The 21419-nt window shown below is 41.6% G+C and overlaps 1 protein-coding gene across 1 annotated transcript in view; it reads left to right on the top strand.

Annotated features, from left to right (window-relative positions):
• Nucleotides 1-20609, top strand: part of tgfbr3 (transforming growth factor, beta receptor III) — a 53334-nt gene extending 32725 nt beyond the window's left edge. Inside the window, exons 6-17 of the mRNA XM_028403251.1 lie at nucleotides 1301-1463; nucleotides 1887-2034; nucleotides 4058-4235; nucleotides 4418-4698; nucleotides 5516-5671; nucleotides 6725-6874; nucleotides 7264-7449; nucleotides 8728-9021; nucleotides 9446-9566; nucleotides 13047-13094; nucleotides 13818-13925; nucleotides 17108-20609. Of these exons, the coding sequence (XP_028259052.1) occupies nucleotides 1301-1463; nucleotides 1887-2034; nucleotides 4058-4235; nucleotides 4418-4698; nucleotides 5516-5671; nucleotides 6725-6874; nucleotides 7264-7449; nucleotides 8728-9021; nucleotides 9446-9566; nucleotides 13047-13094; nucleotides 13818-13925; nucleotides 17108-17226 (1952 nt within the window). The 3' untranslated portion in view covers nucleotides 17227-20609. The remainder of the gene's footprint in view (nucleotides 1-1300; nucleotides 1464-1886; nucleotides 2035-4057; nucleotides 4236-4417; nucleotides 4699-5515; nucleotides 5672-6724; nucleotides 6875-7263; nucleotides 7450-8727; nucleotides 9022-9445; nucleotides 9567-13046; nucleotides 13095-13817; nucleotides 13926-17107) is intronic.
• The last annotated feature ends 810 nt before the right edge of the window (nucleotides 20610-21419 follow it).

Consider the following 21419-nt stretch of genomic DNA (forward strand, 5'->3'; position numbering starts at 1 on the left):
AATCTGTGAGGAGGTGTTTTTTTTTTAGTATTTTGTCAGACCCACATAAAGAATAGCAAATCAGTTTGCAGCTGAGCAAACACATTTTTACTAATGGATTCAAATTACCCGAACTATCAGTCATTTGTTTCATCTACAAATTTAAGTTGTTGTGTAATGTCCTTTTGTGTGGAGGATACAGACTGCAGCAAAAACAAATATAAGTAAAAGACAGATTGCACCTTTCCAGTTTTTCCAATATGCAATGAGAGTGAGGAGTGTGAGGAGTGAAGAAGCGCTGTGGGATTCTCAGGGGAGGCTATGATTGATCTTCACATGTGTCCAAGATGCAGACTTTCAATTCTTCATTTTCTAAGGCCAGTTTATACAGTGAACAGACAGCACGGTCAGCTGTGCAATTTGTCTTTCTATCCCAGACAGGATATCTCGTTTTTAATGAGAATCTTTCACTACATGGAAATAAAGCAAAGCTTGTGTCCATGGAGGAGTAATGGCTCCACTACTGCTGGGGATAAGTAAGTTTTCTCTGGGTTTGTGAGTCGCTGTGGAGAGTGGAGTGGTTGCTCAGCCTCAAAGCACTCGGCTTGTGTGATTAGGGGCTGTGGTCTGGCAGAACCCCAGAGTGCCATGATGTTTGCTTCAAGTAAAGAGCTGTAGATTTCCACTCCTTCACATCTTCAGTAGGGTTTCATAAAGATGGTCAGATTCTCACTTTGCTTCCCATACTCAATGTCTCTCCTCAGCTCTTTAAAGTGCCACAAGAGTTCCGGAGAGGAAGGTGCCAACTTTCAGTTTACACTTTGTCCAAAGTTCTGTTTGCCAAATAAGGAAGCATCTGTCTTGTGTTTTCTCTGTGTGCTGAGAAAGAGCTTAACTTATTCATGTTAATGAATTTTGTAAAAAGTAGCGGAAAACACACGGAAAGGTTTGGTTTGAATATTATTGTCCTGTTATTGTGAAAGAATTCTGGTAAAATTCCCTACTTAGTTTTCCCACAAAAACCTAAGAGACAGGTCAAACCAACCAGAGCACAGGTCCTGCTAGTGCTGCAGAGACAATGGGAATATTAGCTGCGGGGTTCCAGGCAAGCTGTTCTTCAGTTGGGTCAAAGCAAACATTCAAAGTCTCTGTGAACCTGAGATTGAATTCCTTTCAGAAGCAGGGGGTACTGTTCTGTAGCTGACCTCGAGCTCTGACCTCTCAGTAGTGATGTAACAGAAAGCTGTATTTCTCCCTTTGAGGATCAGAATAGCCTCACAGATCCCCACCATCAGTAACACAAACATATCCCCACTTTCAGATCCAGTGTTTTCTGACACCTGCAAGATTGACACCAAGTTCCTGTCTTTGAACTACCTGGGCAGCTATGAGGAACCACAGGCATCAAGGGGCTGCGTCCTGTCTGTGCCCGACAAAGACCAAGAAGTCCACATCATTGAGCTCCAAGCCCCAAACTCCAGCAGGTGAGCAGCTGAAGCCAAGAATACATGTTGCCATGGTTTATTTTTGGATGCTCTCACTAATCTCTGCGGTGTTTGTTTTGGATGGGATCTAACATGAAGACAGAGGAGGGGGGGGGGGGTTCTCTTAATGCTGTTCTTTTGAGGAAGATATTTCAAAACTGGGTCTCCAACTCTAGGTTGCCAGTAATGTCCTCACTTCCCAGTAGAGTGATTATTCTAAACACCCAAAAGACCACAAATCTGGGAATGCGTTGGTAGCCATGTTAAGTCTTGCTTCGGTGCTATCAGGTCTGTAGTGCATATGTCTGCTTTTTTTCTGGGAACACTTCCAGCTTTTTAATTAGTTGGCCAGACACAGAAGGCACGATAACACAATGTCCATCTAACCATCCAACATTCTTTTTTCTCTCTATTTTCCTGCAGTGCTTTCCAGGTGGATGTCATAGTGGATCTACAGCCTCTGAAGGACGATGTCCCCATATTTCGTAATATCGTGTTGGTGCTCAAGTGTGCCAAGTCTGTTAACTGGGTTGTCAAAGCCCAAAATGTGATTGGCAAGCTCGATGTTGTGGTAAGCTAACGTGATAACAAAAGCATTACATGCTGTTTTTTGCTTTACAGACATCACAGGAGATTCTGTGTAGTTGTGTCACACATCGGAGTGGCTCACAAGTCATGTCGACAGAAACGTCAACACTTTTTACTGTTGGCCAAAGAATGTGTCACACCAGGATGTGTGCCGAATTGGTGCCTGGTGCCACACTGCAGGACAGGGTGGGGATAACAGGTTTGGAGGAACTGTGAAATTTCATCGTGGCGGCTCCGGGGATTGTCATCGCTTTCAAAGAGCCAGCGGCTGGAGGGGTGGGGGCATCACATATTTTGCAGAGCCAAGGCTACTGCAGTGCTTAAACTGCAGCAAGCCGGAGCTGTGAACATGAATTATGAGCAGCATTTGCTTCAGGCACTTTTTTAAGCTCCAAGCTGTTAGACATCCTCCCCACACAGAAAAGACAAACACTGGCTAATTACTATGATATATCAGGGTGCCCTTTACATAGAAATATGGTTTTGTACATATGAACACCAAGCATGAGGATATAGTTTTGAAATTAAATCTTCATTATTGCTACTAAAGTCTCCCAGCCCCTTAGAAACCATAATAATATGACACCTATGCACACTTAGGAAGAATCGTTGAGCTGTAGATCATGTCAATGTAGAACTGGAAGTTGTTCAACCTCCGTATTTGCTCCGGGGTTGGAATTTTATACCTTGTCTTGAGTAAAAAAATTTAAGAGACTCGCCAGTGCTGTGTGTTTCCAGATGTTCTATATGCTTGCTGCCTTTGGTATTCACTGCATGATGGACTCTCATTGCTCATCACTTTTGTCTTGCATGTACCTCTCTGCTCTCTTAACCCTGGACTGATTTCAGTGGACGTGTGCAGGGGCTATGCTGTTTCCTCAATGTGTAATGGTGATACTCCTACTGCGCCGCTGCAGCCATGACACCGTGCTTTTTCCAGGCGCAGCGTGTTTGTACAGCTGCCCGGCCTCCCCTGTACATTCAGGTTGCTGGAGTGTAATGCTAGTCAAAACTTGTAAACATTGCATAGATGATCGTGCATCATGTGTCTGACGAATACACTGACTTTTTCATTTCTAATTCCCTAATAACACAGACACAAAACACTTCAGTAAATACTACAATGATGATTTTTAAACTTTTAAAAGTCTTAAAAAGGCAGTTGCTAACAAGTGGCTAAATGAAGCTATAAACGATGCAATAAATATCATCAAGGATGAACCATACTGACTGAAAAATACTTAAATCACTGATCTCCCTAAACATGGTCTTTGCAAAGACATGATTACATGTAAACATGCTAGTGTTAGTATGCAGCACCGAGCCACTGGTGTTGCGATAAACTCTTGTTACCTAATAAATAACTTAAATAATTAATAGTTACTTCCTTATTAAAACTGATGCAGATACATTTAAATAAATAGTACAGCCCTAACCACCATTTGTATTACTATTTTATTATTTAACACTGTTCTAATAAATTGAAACATGTTGATATAATAAAACAAAATCTGCTACAGAAAGCATCATTTCATCTCTGTTAATCCCCTTAAGAGTCAGCCTGAACACCATTTTTTGAGAGCCTCAGACAGTTTGACCACAGTGGTACACAGGATGTTGTGCTTGTGCAATCTTTGGGAGGTCATCTGCTGTGCAAGTGATAAAGCTGAGGTCTCACTCCTGTCAGACTCTGTCTTCTCCTCTGTGTTGCTCAAGAGACTTGAATGTGTGGGAAATGGCTGTGAGAAAGAATGAGTCCTCCCTCACAGAGGGAGCAGCGGGGCAGGACACGAATTTTAAGCGCAAACTAACACGCCGGTTTCTCTGCTGAATTGATCGAGCTGTGACACGCCCATTACCTCACACTCATTGTCATGATTCACACTTTACACAGAATGAGTGCAGGACTGTACTTGAAGTCAATACCTGAACATTAAATCATGTCTTTCTATGCCTGTCTTTTGTGAACTGCCTTTCTTTTTAAGGTTTCATTTTTTTCCCCGCAGGCCTCTGATACTGTGAGTGTCAGCGCACAGATGTCAGTGTCAAAGTCCCCCAAGCAGCACCTGCCACCAGGGCCACAAGCATTGATCAAATGGGCACAGGAGCATGGGTACAGACCAGTCACATCTTACACCAGCACTCCTGTGGCAAACTACTTCAATATCCGACTCAGACAGCCAGGTAAACCTGAAGAAAAGTCTAAATTGAATTAAATTGTAGCTAAAGTGCTATGTGCAAGAGAAACATTTTAGCAGCTGCTCTAGTTTTGTTAATAACCAATTTTTTGTGAAATTAGCGTAAAAAGTGTGAGGCTTCCCTGCCTGTAAAATCTGCCATATCATGATGTTCTGTGTGACGTCCAGATGTGGTGGATCCTCTGGATAGCATGCTGCCTCCTGAACTCTCCATCCTGCGTGATTCCAATCCTCACCCTCGACCTGGAACTGCTCTGCGCCGCTCCGGCCCGCCCTTACCCTTCCCTCCTTCTCCGTCAGATGACCTGCCTTTCCTGCCCTCACCTCTTGACGACTGGCACTGGGAAAATGGAGAGCCCGAGGAGCAGCTGGGTGTTCTGAGTGTTGGCCTTAGTGTGCAGTGTGAGGACAGAAGGATGGTGGTCAGCATCGATAAAGAGAGCCTGGAGGTGAGTGGAGATATCTTAGATCCTGGACAGAGTCTTCATTAGCAAAATCTCCAAATATATTTATTGTTCTCATATTTGATGCATAAATTAAATTTTGTTTTCCTTTAGCTAGAACACTAGAACAATCAGTCATTTATCCAAGCCAGATTTATTTTAGGGATTGAAAATGCAACAGTTGCACATCATCTGCATTGTCTCTTTGATCAGTCAAACTGGTGTTTGTTGTTAAATCTCTTTTCATGTGACGCAGACTTGATGTGACAAAGTGTGACAGAAAAACGGAAAACAACAAAGAGGACACCCAAAGAAAATAGGAGTGTCTAGACCAATTATGAAGCTGAATGACAATCCTCTGCTCAGTGATTAGAAAATGCCAGCATAAACCACTGTGTTGCTGTGGTCTTGATTTTACAAAAAGCACCCATTGTCTGCAGATCTGTCAGTAAAGGATAAAGTTGTCTAAAGAGATTTATCTGCTACAAACCCGATATACAGAGTGGCATTTTTCAGTTCTACAAAAGAAAGAAGTAAGAAAAAGTAGAGAAGAAACGCACGAAGCAAGCAGGACTGTTCCACACATTTGGCGGCGGAACATGGGGACAGCTCAGTCAGACCACATCACAGAATGGAAACTGGCATAGAGTGTAATTAGGAGCTGGAACTAGACCACCTTGTGGGATTTGTTTATTCCTGAGAACTCAAAAGTTTCACACAAGCTTTTTTTCTTCTATTTCTTTACAATTCTTAAAATGAGTTAATAAATGAAAAGCGTTTTTTGATCTTCATCCAGTGTTGCTGTTTTTTGATGTTTCCTCAGGCGAATGGGTTTATTCATGCCAACATCACGCTCCAAGACCCAGACTGCAAAGCAACAGTCAATGCCACCCACTACACATTGGAAACTTCTCTGACTGGCTGTCAGACCACCGTATTTCCCATGCAGGATAGCCCAGTGGCCCTCCACATTAATTCTGTAAGTATATTGATGTATAAGTCAAATGTTTTCTGTATTTCAAATTGAACAGTATTCATTATCCACCAATAAAGAGCCATGACGGATTTGTTAATTTTATCATTAATTTCCATGGCAACACATGCAGTTTCTGGCTTGGATGTTGTTAGCTGCTACCGCTGCTGTGTTCCAGCTACACAGCTGTCAAAGTTGGAGCTCTGACTGGAAAACTCAAACCAATGTCATGCACCCAATTTCACAGAGAAGAACATCTTTACCCTGTAGTTGCAATTACATTAAGGAAAACATCTAGGGAAACTCTCATCTAGTACCTTTTGCTTTGCAAGCTGAACAACGATGTGTCTATAGAACTGTGTGTCTCGTGTGTAAATGGAAAAAAAGGAAAAACAATAACTTCAGTGGGATTTTAATTCATACTTCAGGCTTTTTTTCATAATGGTGAACCCTTATGTTTATGGGATTTAACATCCTGACATCCCCAGTCATCTTCATTATTATGGAATGCATTCATTCAACATATTTGTTCTAACAAGCAAAGGATGAATCACTTCCTCCCAGACCTTTTGAAATCCTTTGTGTGCGGAAAGTTGGAACAACACTTTTTTCTGTGTAAACTCTGGGCAGATGTCCAAGGTCATCTTTTGTGTTAACATTCGGTCGCAAGGGCATCTTCTGACTTCTGGTCAAACATGATTGATTTTCATCGTCTGGGTTTCCACACACCAAGGATAATCTGTTGCCTCCACTGTGCTGTGATCTGTTGATTTAATTCAGCAGTGGCACCAATAGCTGGTCAGTGAACAGCCCTGTTAGGGTCATTAAAATTGGCCTCTGTCCTTAGTAAATCTAACTTTTGGTTCCACCAGCAAATTCATATCAGACTCATGTCTCCACTGAGACATTACAAATATGTTACTGGCCATTTCAACATTTGTTTTGCAGACCCCTCTCAATGATTAACATCTCCGCCTGAATTAAGCAACAATACTTACAACTGAAAGTGTTCTTTTTCACTTTGACTTTGTGAGTCACAGTCTTCTCTGTGGTTTGCAGGTCATAATAAATCATGCTGAGACTAAGGATGGGAGTGGCGGGCCGCTGGATTATGAGGATCTGGAATCGGAAGACGTTCTGTTCCCAAGAGTCCGAGCTGGGTCAGAGAAGACATCTACAGATCAAAGGCAGCACCCGTCCATCATAAGGGTAAGACAGTGGACTCATTGTGGTGCTTTCTCTCTGAGAGCTGGCGAGTCCACGCCTCTGAAAACTACATCTCTATACACCTTAAATCATGCACAGTTGGACAAAACTCCATTTGCCAGAGCTGCTTGCTTCTAGTAAAGCCCCATCTTTTTGTGATGTCCATTTAATGAACCTGACCTGACATCTTCTCCACACTGATTTTTTCTTTGTCTCATCTCCCTCCTATTGTTCTTATTCTTACAGTGTCTGTTATATTCCTCCTGAATTCTTCTGTACTTCAATGTGGTCATACAGTGACAGAGTCATGCGGGGTGAGGGTGCTTAGCAGTGGAATCTAATGTCAGATCCCTGCTGATGTTTGTGTTGGCTTTGTTCTTCTCTCCTCCTAGTTCAACTGCACTTACAGAAAGAACCAGAAACCCTCAGAAAAACTTCCCAGGATTGGATCGGGTCCAGCCAGGCCACCAGGCAACAACATGACGTTCAACATGGAGCTGTACGACACCCTGCCCATCAACAGACCTTCCCGCCAGGCCTTCTACACGGTTTCACAAAACCAGAAGGTGTTTGTGGAGGTATTGTTTGCATTTATAACACAATTGTTCTCGTTTCAGTGTGCAGGATGCTGTGTGCTCTGTCTGAGGCTTTAGCTCTTCCTGCTTTGATCTCTTAGTGTGGCGTCCACAAGGTCAGTTTGTATTTTGTCTAGTTGAGGCTAAAAAGCACTTACTTTCACCCCTCTCATTCATTGTATCTGTGTGTCGGGCTGATAATATTTGTTTCACAGCAGTAATGTTGGTCACACACAATGTAAGAGAAGGGAAGACTCTGAGGCCCTATGATTTATGGTGATGTCAGCAAGAGATGCTTTACTGACAGTGTGGACGCAGAGTTACAAAGAGCTGTCTGTGTAACTGTGAGAACTCACACTGTGCTGAGACCTGACCTGACCTGAGGCAAGAGCCGAGAGGTGCACAAGTGAACTTTGATGGTCACAAAGTGTCTTTTTGTTTCGTTTGAAAATAGCTTTTTAAACCATTTCTAAGCCACTTTAATGTGTTCCTGTGTCTGTTGTACTCTGTCTGAGACCTTTCTAATGAGAATCAAAAAGAGGAACAAGGAGGAATAATAACTCAGCTGACTAGCTTGTGGTTATGAATGGAAAGATATTACTGCTGTCCTAACTGGGACTAATATATGACTTGAATAACTTTGTTTGAGTTTCTGACTTGAGTCAATATCAAGGCTGTAGTTTGCTTTGGTTTCCAGACACACAGTGGCAGCTAGAATTTGCCAAATGTCTCAGTGAGCAAGGATGAATACAATTCACATTTTTCTTTAAGGTGAAAAATTTAAAGCAAAAATGCACAGATGATAATAATAATAAAATTCCCAACAGAGAGAAACAAAACTTGTGATTCACATGATCATAAATTCACACAAATCTAAATGCCAGACTTCAGCTATGTGCTTACAGCTGAACCATGGGTGGTTTGGACCAATCAACGTCCTGTTAGAAAGCAGGCGTTGTGTTGTCACAAATTCACAGATGAGTCAGCCAGCAACATGCTGACTATTACATTGCCTGCCTGTCCTTTCCAAATAGTTTTCTTTGGGTACTTACTTACATGGTTCTGTGTGACTAATCATCTGGTGCCAACTGCAGAGGGAAATATCCAGCCCTTTAGCTGCCAAATCTTTATCTTTTTCTTTGTCGAACTGTTTTTTCTAGGAAGCTGCTGTAAGAACAATGAGCATGAATTAAATTTAAACTAATGGGTTTACAGAAACCTGAAGTACCATACAAATGATCATAATTTGGATTAAATCTTTTTTTCTTCTCTACACTCCAGGTCACATCAGCCGCATCAGACCCAGGTCTGGGGTTCACCATCATATCGTGCTTCATTTCTCCAAACTCCAACCCCAGAGAGGCCTCAGAGTACAAACTCATTGAGACAGTTTGCCCCACAGATGACTCTGTCACGTACTATCCTCAGAGTGACTTCCCTCTCCTTCCCGCAGAGACAGAAAAGAAAAGCTTCAGCTTTAACTTCAACTCACAATTTAACTTGTCTCTGCTTTTTCTGCACTGTGAGATGTCTCTGTGCTCAAAGAGATCTCAGGGGAACCACGAGCTTCCACCGGTATGTAGTTTAATCTTCCCAAAATTACTTTTATTCCTTTGCCTCTTCAGTGATTTCACTGTACAAGCTGTCACGGTTGTTTTAGTCTCTACAGAGCCGCAGTGTTTGTTTGAGGTGATTTCATGCCAGGCTTGTAGTGCATTGCCTGGCTGACCTGAGCCGTTATTATCAGGTCTGCCTACGCAGGATTTATGAATTGATGCAAGGTTTGCCAGGTGTCCAGCTGCAGAACAAAATAAGCATCTATCTTATTCATCGTTTTTCTCTCACTGTTATCTTTCCAACTCATACAAGTACTTTTTAGAGCTCATTTTGCCTCCAAAAATAGTGTTGGAGAGTAAGCTTATGCAGGTTTTCATCTGTTTGTTTCTGTGACAGGTGTTTGTGTGGCATTTTGAAGTTTATTTTTATTTTTCTTGCACAGTGCTTAAAGCCCGGTGCGACCTGTGATTCTCTTTCTGCTGACACTATCTTGGCATTGGTGATGAACACCAAGCTATCTACCAAGCCACTGGTTGTGGTGGACAATAATCTGGACATGACAGGTTAGTGAGAGGAGAACACAAAGATTACACATACTTACACTTATGAGTATTCAGAGTGTGATAAGAAACCTGGTATAATAAAGGAAGCTGTTCTGAGGGCAGAGGATCCAGTTAACCAGGAATTAGAAAACAAAATACTGCACATCCCTTTTACACATCTGGTTATCATCAACTGCACTATTGTGTATACACATTTGTGTGTTCGAGCTTGTGGACAACTGTACACGAATGTGTGTTTTGGGCGTGTATACGTACTGACATATGGCCGACTCCAGTAAAGGCGAGTGTGCTAACACTGAGGCCCAGTTCTGCTGTTCTGGACCAGTCCACGTTGAGCAAGATGTGGAAAAAGAGGAGTCATACAGCACTGAACTCCAGTTGTTTTCACTTAGACCCTTCACTGTGGCCTCCCCTTTCCACTAGAGAGGGGGAGAAAGGGGAGTGGTGGTCCTCTTGTTGGCTTTGGGAGCCCAGCCAGAGCCTGAAGGCCCCTCGATCATCACTTTCTCAGTCATTCATAGGTTCATTCACTGTATTGCAGTGTCTCGGGGGCTGTGTGTGAGTGTGATCACACACACACACACACACACACACACACACACACAGAGAGAAGGGAGTCTGCAGGGGGTGGGGGGCATGAGGTAATCATTCTTACATTGGACTAATTATGACCTAAACTGATATCATGATATCTTGTGGACTGCCAGAGTTTTTCAAATTAGCATCTCTTCTGAGAAATGACATCAACCTGAGACCCATGGTCAGATTGAGTCAACTTTATTGGCTCACGGATTACAAATGACATCATTTTAATCAGCGGCATCTACAGCACGACCGATATAACAACATAGCTGATATTGGCCAATATAAGCGTGGATTATAGATACACTGGATTAGCTGGGTGTTACACCGGTGTCACTTCAAGTAGGGCCTTTCTGTGTCATGTATGCACTGTCCAGGTTTTCTGACTCCTTCCTAGACTAGAGATTTACATGTCACAAAGAATAATAAACAATTTTAACATCAAAACCCCCTCAAAAAAAAAAAGTGAGTTTTCTAATTACATGTACGGTACATTTAAATTTCTGGCACTGTAATTACATAACATCCAATAATAGAAATGATGTGGCATTTCATTTAACAAAACTGTAAAAGTTTTCTCTTAGACAATTATATAAACACTGTTACATAACAGGATAACTTACATTTCACAGGTTTTATAAACAGATTTTTGAGCAGATGTTAGCTGGTGCAGAGAGATAGGACTGAATAATGAATCATTTTTGCTCACAGTAACGAATAAGTGATTTACTTATGAACTTGAGATAATGCCATGAAAAAACAAACAGTTTCCTTTGATATTTGAGCCGTTTGTCAAGCTTTTTTGTTCCGTCTCGCTGTTAAACATCATCAGTATTGGCCTCAGACATCCTGTATCACTCAGACTGCAGTGTGAGTCAGACTTGTACAGGATAATTCTGACCAGAAGTAGGTGGATTTATTACACTCTAATTAGACATCGGGTTTCACTGCTGGGCAACGATACTGCATTGATGGAGTCACTATTTAGCTCAGACATACTGTTGATGTAGAAGATATTGGTGAACAGAGACTGTGAAATTTAAAGTAATGACCGAGTGAGTGAGCTTAAGCTAGTCCACAGTGGGCAGCAGGGTGCACTGCCCACACCACTTTGCCAGTGCAGCAGTTATTTTCCATGGAGTACAGCAAGTAAACACAGATATGCCATAAACACGGTGAAAAAAAATTCAAAGATCGTGTTTTCTAACACAAAGGCGTCTCTTATGCTAGGATGGCAAACAAAACAGGCAGCCACAGTTCTGCACTGGACGGCATCCCTAAGAGCTGAAGTTGATTCTACAAATCAAAGAGGGCCACTTGTGGCCAACTTGGTGCGTGGAAAAACATAACAGCCTAAAAGCCTTGCCACCAAAAGTAGATTTACTGCTTCACAACATCAATACATTTTTTATGGCTCTGGTAACGTTCCGAAAAAGGGGATTTATCTGAGAGGCTGGTACTGTAGATTGTATCATTACACCAATACGAGTAGTAGTCATTTTGTTTTAGTCTGCAAAGTTCTTATATTAAACATATTGGAGAGGCTGGGGCTGTAGTGTATAAAATATGAGCCTTCAGATTGCTTATCGTTCTAAGTAGCTGATTTCGGTGATAAATATCAGTGATGATGTATCACCTTAAACCTGCTGCATGCGGTGTTGTTACTATACACATGGGCCGCTGTGTGCACTGGCCAGATGTCAAGCAGCACACTTTATGATTAAAATTATCATAAAACTCCAAACTTGTCATTTTAACGCTCAATATCAAAGGATGTTTACACATGTACATGAGTTAGGATCCATGCCTCAGCAAACTGCAGCCATTAGGAAAGTATAAATCTAGCACAATATTCCTTTTTGATGGTTACAGTTCAGCTGTTGTTGGCTTCATATATTGTGATCCCTGTGTTTCAAGAGTTGCACAGGGACGACATCAGTGCTTTCTGCTCTCCATGTGGAAAAGGTCAAAGTTGAACAAAAACAAGTCATTACGCAGGAGTGCTCTCCCATTCCACTGCGAGCTAACTTACATAAACAAATGACGTGTGTAGTGATATCAGTGTTTTTCCAACTTTGGCAACAGCTTAAAGCTGCAAACACAAGTCATGAGTTTAACTTTGGCGGCTGTCTAATGCTGTTAAAGTAGGCTAGCAGAATATGCTTCCCCACGGATATCCCCAAGGTGCATTAAGTTTTCAGCGTGACACGTAACATAATCAAGTAAGAAGACTAGAGAAGATAGTGGCTTCACTTTGTCTCATCTGTTTTTCTGTTTGTGAAGGTCTTAAGTGCTAATGGCCCCTCTCTATATTTTTAACATAACAAGTCACCCGGGACAGATAACAGCAGCGCGGTGGGATGAGGAGCAGGGTGGCAGAGAGGGCGTCCTCTGGCCGTCGTCCCCTCTGAAATTAAAGTCTTCTCTGATGACCTGTCATCATCCATTACGCGAGATGAAAACTTAAAGGTGTTCTTTCCAAGAATAGCACCCATTGTGCCGGAGTCTTGGACGCCTACCAGATTTGCCTCTTGAGTTCGCCTGTACACAAGCGCCTTTGTGTTGTTTGTTAAGACATCATTACAGCTAATTTCACTTTTGAAAGGCTTCCAGATGGCTTGAAATAAACAGGCGAGCAGAGCTGGTCGGAGTCAGAAGGTTCATCTGCTAGGACACTGTCAGTGTGCTGCTCTTTCAGCGTTTTCCTGGTTCAGGTTTCTGTATCACATTCCACAGAGAGTTGCTTATCAACACAGTGCCATATCAGCAATCTGCTTCTCCTCTGGCCTCTGGCTGGACAGGCTGACTCAGGACATGTATTGTGTTATTTTAAATGTATCATAATTCACTGCATATATAGCCTGCAACACATTAAAAATGTGTTCTGTCATTTTGCAGTTTATCCACCCAAACCACCCACAGGACCAGAGAAACCTCCTAATGACAGTAAGAATATACTTTTGATTTCTTTTTACATCACATATCTACCTACAATTCTTCCGAAAATGTCAATAAAAACTTTTTTTTTTCTTTTTTTTTCTTATTTTGAATGTGATGTCACTGAGTAATGCTAAGTTAACATCATTGGCTATAAGAAGAGCATCATGGAGATGGATTTAAACACAGTTCAAATCAAATGCATGGACATATAAAAACATTATATGATTCAGAGAATCCCGAGAAATTCGTATTTCTAGCACAGAACTGTGGTCCGATCAACTACAATTTAAAATGCCGTCTCAAATTGTCTACTTGTGTACCTACACTTGCTATTTTGAAAGCATAAGTGTGTCCATACGGTCACCATCAATGCTCACCTCCTTGGCTGTGTAGCATAACGGGAGAGACCACCAACCAATGTCCAAATCCGATGTCTCAAACTCAGAACATTAGGCTGTTGCTAATGCTGCTCACCCTGTGCATGTGTTAAATAAGCAGCGATTATCAACAGCAGCAGCAATTGGCTTTTTCCATGCTGCTCCAGCTAACAGAAGCCTTCACTACTATTATAAAAAATAATTGAGAAAATCACTTTTTAATTGTTCGCGTTTATTTATTTCATATATTCAAGTCATATTTACTTAATGTTGTGTAAATTGTCTGTTTAAAAAGTATTTTTCCAAGCTGTCATGTGGACATGTGTGAACAGTGTGCTGCTTTGTTTCACAGACGCTGTGTATGTGCTGGACACGCCGACAGTGGTGGGGATTGCCTTTGCTGCCTTTGTGATCGGTGCTCTGTTGACCGGGGCCCTGTGGTTTATCTACTCACACACAGGTAGGTCCTTTACCTGCTGCTCCACAGCCCCCCGACTCGGGTCTCTACATTAATGAAAAGATAAGACGCAAAGGAATGTCCGAGCGTCTCGGTGCCAGAAATGTGCCGCTGTGATTGCCAAACATCCTGCTGCTGACAGGGGCCGGTTCACAATAACATATTGACTCCTCTACTGTAAATATATCCTGTTGGTCAGCAGCAAGAGCTCTTCTCTTTCCTGCCTTTGAATGTTTTAGGGACTGCTCAGTGGTCAGCAAAATATGCTCAGCACAATGGCTGGAGACGAGTTGGAAATTCCCCTTGTTGGGTTTAGTGGGCGCTCACAGGAAAAGACACACAATCTGTCCATTAGATGCCAAGACCTTCCCCACCGTCCCCAGCCTGCTGACCCTAGCCAACCCCTGAAAGGAAGCGTGCTCCCAGCAGCCCTCTGAGTTCACCATTACATAGAGCTGCCCTGTTCTCGTTGGCCTCCGTGTTTAACTGATGATCCGCAACCCCATTGACCTGCAGCCTCATATCTGATGTCCTCTCCATGGACGGCTTTCTTTAGGATTCAGGGTTTTTTTAGAAAATACAACAATTGTTGTGTCAGTACATCATCCTCCCTGTTAGTTACAGACACTTGTCAGAGTGGTTGCTGTATTAGAAAGTGTTTCAGCCACGCTCTGTCAGAATCAACATGCTTTCTGTAAGTACTAAAGATTAGCTGTCCGATTTCAGGGCCGTTATCTGTATCATAATATTGCTATTGGCCTCTCTATTGAAAGTCACTTCATTTCTGCTTTATGGATTTTTTAGTGAGCGACCAACAAAGACACACAGCACTTGTAACTGGCTGCTTTTCTAAAACATGTGAACAGGTGTATACTGTACTAGACATGGAACAAAAACACATGTTCTTCTTATCATAATAGGCCTCTTTGGACGGGATGTGTTAAGCTGCACTGGATAAAAAGACCTTATAAGGCAACATTTGCAGTTCTATGTAAACCCCAGAATGTAGATCCCCAAAACAACCACCAAAAATATCACTTCAGTGTATTTAAAGTAGTTGATGAAACACAAAAACAAATTTGTGTCCATCCCCTGGGAGGGGGTTGAGAACCTCGTAAACAGCTTTTCCTTTTTTTATCTTAATCTTAAATTCCCTACAAGGCAATTAGAAGTACAAACATCCACCCCACGGTGTATTATTTGACATTTTGTTCATTGTGTTGGCACAGACAGTCTGTAGTGTGCCAGGGCTGTACTCACCTCAGCCAAGAAACCTGCACCTCTACACTTGTGCTCAAGCCGTGAAATAATACACCAATGAAAAATCCAAACTAACTGTATAAACAGGCTCACATGGGGAGAAAGCTTTTATGAGCCACGGCTCTATGGACTCTGTTGAGTTAGGACTGAAATATGTCCATGGCTGATGGATGACATAAACCTTAGGATTTCAAGATTTTATGTGTCTTTTTAGGGTGTTAAATGACATGCAAGAAGGTTATGGATAGGGCAAAGGATAGGGGGACTCTGCCTGTCACCAGGCTGTAAAGTTATTGTAAGGAGACTTCAACATAGAAGAGTATGGCAAAGTGGAAATCATAAAATGTGTACTGATCACATGACTTCATCAGATGATGTCATTCTGATCTAATGATCTTGGTGAACTCCCGACTTTGTCACCTGAAGTTGACTTGTAGTTCTGAGTAAAATTAATTAAAGTAAAATTGAATGAGCCACTGTTATTATCAAGTGGCAGAGTTCTGTTATATGCTCATATACTTGCAAAACTAATGCCTCAGCTGTCCTTTTGTCTTTGTCACATTAGCCTTAAATACTTCCTCACAAAGCCTGCCTCTAAACATCTAACAGTCGTGAATAAAAATGTGACTGTTATAGTCTAGATTTCTTCTAGTGTCTTTCATAAGTCTTTGAGGACAGAGGCGGGCAAGCATCAGCAGTTCCTGCTCATTGATTTAACGTCTACATAAAGCAGTGAGAGATACATCCTTAGAAACTTGCAGCTTCAGATTGTTGACAGTACATTTGTGATTTCTTATCCCTGAGTGGACATCTGGTTACATGTTTCTCATGCACATTCTGTGACATAAAAGCAGCCTTTATCTCCCCCGTCTTGAAAGATAATATTGGACTGGGACTTGAAATTTCCTCAAACGGATGAGGTGAATCCAAGTCCCTTTGTTTTGTAGAGCTCTGAGTCCTGTGAGGGAAAGACTGCTATCAGTCCTGTTCTGCTAAACATTAGCAGAACTGTGGGGCCTGGAAGAGGGAGCAGGATGCAACCATCGCCTGTGGATACATATATGCATGCAGCTAGCTATACGCATCGTGCAGCATACACTGTAGTAGATAGAATCTTAGGAGAGACATCTGCACTTTTCTGTGAGTAAAAAACAATCAGCAGCAATAATAACTGTGCCAGATACCCAAATTAAACACAGACCTGGCTTTATTTCAAAAGCCGTTCATTGTCTGTCAGAGACACTTTTTTGTAAACAAACACAAGCCTTTCATTTGAATGTTGGATCTCTAGAGTCTACAAAATGAAATGCTTATTTAGACATAGAACAATAAACCAGTAAGAGGTTGGAGCTCCAGTCACAGGGTCCCATGTTGTGTTTGTTCTACTTTAGCTACGAAGGCAAAGCTAATTGATTCCAGATAACAAAAGAAGTGTGCGAACAGGGAGACGTCTTCTTTTCTTCTGTCAGACAGGATGTGACGGGTCGCTTCTGAGACATCTTTTAGGGTCGAGCAGTTGAAAAGACTCGTGTCAGATTTTACACTGAATGCGGTTCAAGTAATGGCAGATGAAGTCTGGAAATCTCCTTGTATTTTACACATTCACAGGGCTTTCTGTTGAGAAATATACGAACACATTCATCTACATAGTGTGCACTTTTATTCCAGCTACAGAGTAAGGTTTTTGTCAAGTAGTGACAGTTATAGTAAACAGTAGGAGATTAACACGTGATTCATTTTTCTCAGTATATATGAACAATGCAGAGCCCAGAGTCTTAAAGGAGTTCAATTTGTAGCTTTAACCAAATCATTTTGTCATGCCGCTGCATAACTTTCACTAAATTGCATCCATTTTATTCTCTGCGTCCCTTCGGTCCAATCCCCTCCTCCCTGTGCTCCCACTCCCACTCCTGCTCTATGTCTAGGTGAGACAGCTGGCACACAGCCGGTCCAGAAGTCCCAGCCTGTCTCAGAGAACAGCAGTGCAGCCCACAGCATCGGCAGCACGCAAAGCACACCGTGCTCCAGCAGCAGCACAGCGTAGCCCAGGATGGGCCCGGCGGGTTCACGGAGACCGGTTTGCTGATTTCCCTCCTCCAAAGGATCTTGGGATGCAACAGGAAGGAAAAAAAGTGTAATTTAAAAAGCAAAAACCTTTTTTTGTTGCCACTTCACGTGTGTGCAAATGTACTGTCCTAGTGTGTGTAACAGTTCTGAGACACAGCTTGGCAGCCTCACCTCATGTCTAAAAAAAAAGTTTATTTTCAGGCATTTCTTTCAAATCCAGATGCTGCCTTTTTCTGACCACAACACAGCCTTTTGTTTTGACCTTAAATGGTTTGGTTCACCCAGCAGGTGTACTGATTGAGCAAATGAAACAAGGCTGCGGTGATGTCAGCGTGAGACATTGATGGCTGGACCGTAACACGTTACAAAACAACCACTATTAGCATGCCAACGAGTGTGCAGTATGAACGCAAGCCATCATCTCCCACACTGAGGAGATCATGGCCTTTTACACACAGTGTAGGTATTGAATGTATGCAGAAGATTAAATGCCAAAAAATGTGAAAGAAAAATGTGAAAGCTGATAAAAGTCCACATTTTATAATCAATTCAGTCCTTTATAATGGATTCATAGACCGATTGTTAAAGTGTATAGGTTTAGTAATAGGTTTGAATAGATCTATGTAGGCTAAGCTAACGTCTCAATTTTTATTCATGTTTTGCAACTTTACAGGGACATAATGCTCCCTTTTTATTAAGAACAATTCAGCATTATGCATGTAATTTGATTACTATGAACAAAGTTAAATGAGAAGATGGACACCTCTGTCTTTGTGTTAAGTTTGTAGCTGGATGAAGCATAGCTTAGCATAAAACATCAAAACAACTGATAGCTCAAAGATGGCTCAAACCACCAAATTGCCATTCTACATTCTTCTTTATGTATTATTGGACTTTGGCAAAAACATGCAGCAAGTGATTAGCCTAGCTTAGCATAAATAGCAGAAACATAAAAAAGGGCAGGTTCGGAGAAATTAAAAGTATTTTTACACTTTAGATTAGATAGACTGTTATTCTGCATTACATATTACAGATGTATTATTGAGTGTTGGACGAAGGTAAGTGCGATTAGCCTAGCTTAGCATAAAAACCACTGTCAGAAAATCAGAAGTGCACCAGTTTTGGACCAGGCAAGGCTAAATACGCTTATCAACTGCCACCTGTTTGTGTTCAAAGCTCAATCAGCTTCTAATAATAATTAAGTTAATAATATTTAATTAACCTTCAGACACAAGTGGTGTCGACCTTCTCCTCTAACTTCAAAAGAAAGCGTACTTCTCAAAATGCTGAATTAGTCATTTAAGACTTGTATATTTTTGTCGATATTGTAAATACTCAGCTGCGTGTGTGTAAACTCTTTTTGCTTCTTCTGGATTTGACAGGATTAACAGTGTACGGTCCATAAGGGCCATTTCTCATATTAAAATATAGCTCAAGGCTTATTTCAGGACAGAAATAGTCTATTTTTGTTCACTATGAAAAACAATTTGTTAATCAAGTCATCATTTATGCTATACAATTAGTCAAAACTGTCCCTCAGAACTGAAGCCTGAAAACCAAAGATATGATTTAGAACAAATTCCTGCAGCTACAACATGCTGTATAGGATTGGCTTGATGAACTTTCTATTGATTTATGGTTCGGCCCTAGAAATAGACCTTTTGTCATTTTAACAAAGCCAAACACACAATGTTTAGATTTTCCTGACCCCTTTGTTTTTGTGTAAATCTTGGCACTGATAGTGTGTTGAATAAGCTCATTGTTATCGCCGTATATTTTCCTCAAACTGCAACACAGCGCCTACCCCGCCGTCTCAGAAGAATATGAATGTTTGCTGTGTGTGTGTGTGAGTGTGTGAGCCTAACTCTGAGGAGGGAGGTTTCCCTGTAAAGACTTAAATGTGTTTGTGGTTAGGAGTGACAGATAAAATAGAATGTATATTATCTCAAAGCTTTTTTTCCCCCTATGTAAACATGTATAAAGCTTTCAAAAGAGAGTATAAATATATATATTTGTGTATAAAATTATATTTTGGAATATGAGGAGGAATATATATACCAAGAGAATTTTATTGTCTAATGTGTGTACGTACTGTGAAATGTGGATGTGCTCGTACATAATGTGTGTTTGTGGGAGGATTGAATAATCATAACACCATGTTTTATTTTTGAATATATAATGATTTACTGCCCCACCACCACCACCTTCTGAAAGCGGGTTCAGAAGATGGATGGATGGATGTTATTGATCATGTTGCAGACACACACAGTGAGTTACTGTAGTGTCACTTACAGTATAGAGGCCAGACTCCTGACTTGTTTTGGTTCTGTGGTTGTCACAACAATGACATAAAAATAATGACAAACATAAAATCCACCCTGAACCTCAGCTGGTAGCAGTTAAAGCCCATCCACAGTATAGAAAAAAAAAGAATATATGTGAGAATGGAGTCTATTTTGATGTTTGGATAGTGTTTTCTGTTAGACTTGTGAAGTGATTCTTATTTGAACCACTTGCTTTTGCTGAAACATTTCAGACTTGTTTGTTTTTTCAGGCCTTATTCCAGCTGAGTCTGCCGCCAGAACCCAGCTGTTCGCTTTATGCAGCAGCGATATGCAGCACACAAGTATTAGCATCAGATTGAATATCATGAGTCAAAAAATGCAACCCAGCCTGTTTTTTTGGAATTGGAGGTCATTGTGGGATTAAGGCTTTCTGCCATTCCTGTAGTTTTGAGGTTTGACTTCAGTGCATCCATCTCCCACATGTAATTACACCCCCACCCCACTCATGTCATGTAAGAACCCTCAGTTCTCTATCTAATCTTCTCATTAGAGATACTGTGGGTGTGTCCTTTCACTCTAACATGTGCCCAGTGCATGCTGGGAAAATCTTCACCACTTTCCCTTTTCCGCTCATGACCACACGCAGGTATAATGTTCCACTGTGTTATCAATATGAAATGATGCTGTACCACACAAAAGGAGAGGTGTACTGTTCCACTCAGTCAACCTGAACAGCTGTAATTAGAGCACACATCCACATATGTAGGTATTGATTGTATTTTTTAACCATTTGACTACCTCATGTTTTATATGAATGTGTATTTGTGTATGAGAGTGTTGTTGTCTCTTTAGATTATATTGCAGTTTTATCATTTTTGGGCCCCCATCGTGGTTTTGTTGCAGTTTCATATTTCAGTTGTCAGTACAGAGTTTAAGCTTCGCCTCGATGCCAAGTTTGCCTTTTTTGGGCATTTGTAAATGTGTCAAACTTTTGTTTCTGAAACTTTTTTATATGCTGTAAATATGCATGACATTTGTATACCCATTATGACCAATAAATTTCCATGAAAATTCACAGATTCCTCCTGTCGTTTTGAGAGTTCTGGGGAATGCCTGAAGGCACACGAGCGTGGATTCCTCCTGTATGGATCCACTTTAGAACAATGAGCTGTAATAATGATGTGTTAGGCTTGGCTCTGTGGCGGTGAAGTCATGACTCGTCTCTGGTGAGCTCATGCCGTGATACAGACCATGTGGAACCCTGGCTTTTTTTTTTTTAAAACTGGGAGGGCGGCCACTGAAATGAGTGCGATGCATGAGCCTTTGGACCCCCCCACCCCCCCCACAGCGTCTTTGCTGTTGATTAGAGCTCCTTGGAGACGGCTGTAAGCAGCGTGCCTTGGAGTAGACTGGAAAGAGAAAGAGGCCAAGGGCGAATGTTAAAGCAGCCTTTCAACCTCTCGTGCCAGGCTGACAGGTCCTCATACCCCACATCCCTCTACCCCCCCCCCCCCCCCCCCCATTTTGTGATGTCACATTATCTTCCCTCAGACCGACCTCGCTGAAGCATCCTGAGGCTATGAGGCTCCTGTCCAACTGATGACTAATTTATTGAATTTTTTCAACAAATTCTCATGCACATCATCAGTTGTGATGTAATTATTTTTATTTCCAGCTTTCCCCTCTGGGCAACTGAAACACAAATTTGTTGTTCTGCAGCTAATCCATTTAGCCACTGATTGCCCCAGACAATAGTGCATGACAAATACAGGATCAAATTAAGTTTGTGTTTTTTTAGCTGACAGGACTCCAAACACTGATGCTGGGGAGGCTTGGTACTAATTTAGAGCAGGCCCTTGCTCTTAAACTTGATTACTTGGATTCA

Source organism: Parambassis ranga, chromosome 4 (assembly GCF_900634625.1).
Source record: "Parambassis ranga chromosome 4, fParRan2.1, whole genome shotgun sequence".
NCBI lineage: Eukaryota > Metazoa > Chordata > Actinopteri > Ambassidae > Parambassis > Parambassis ranga.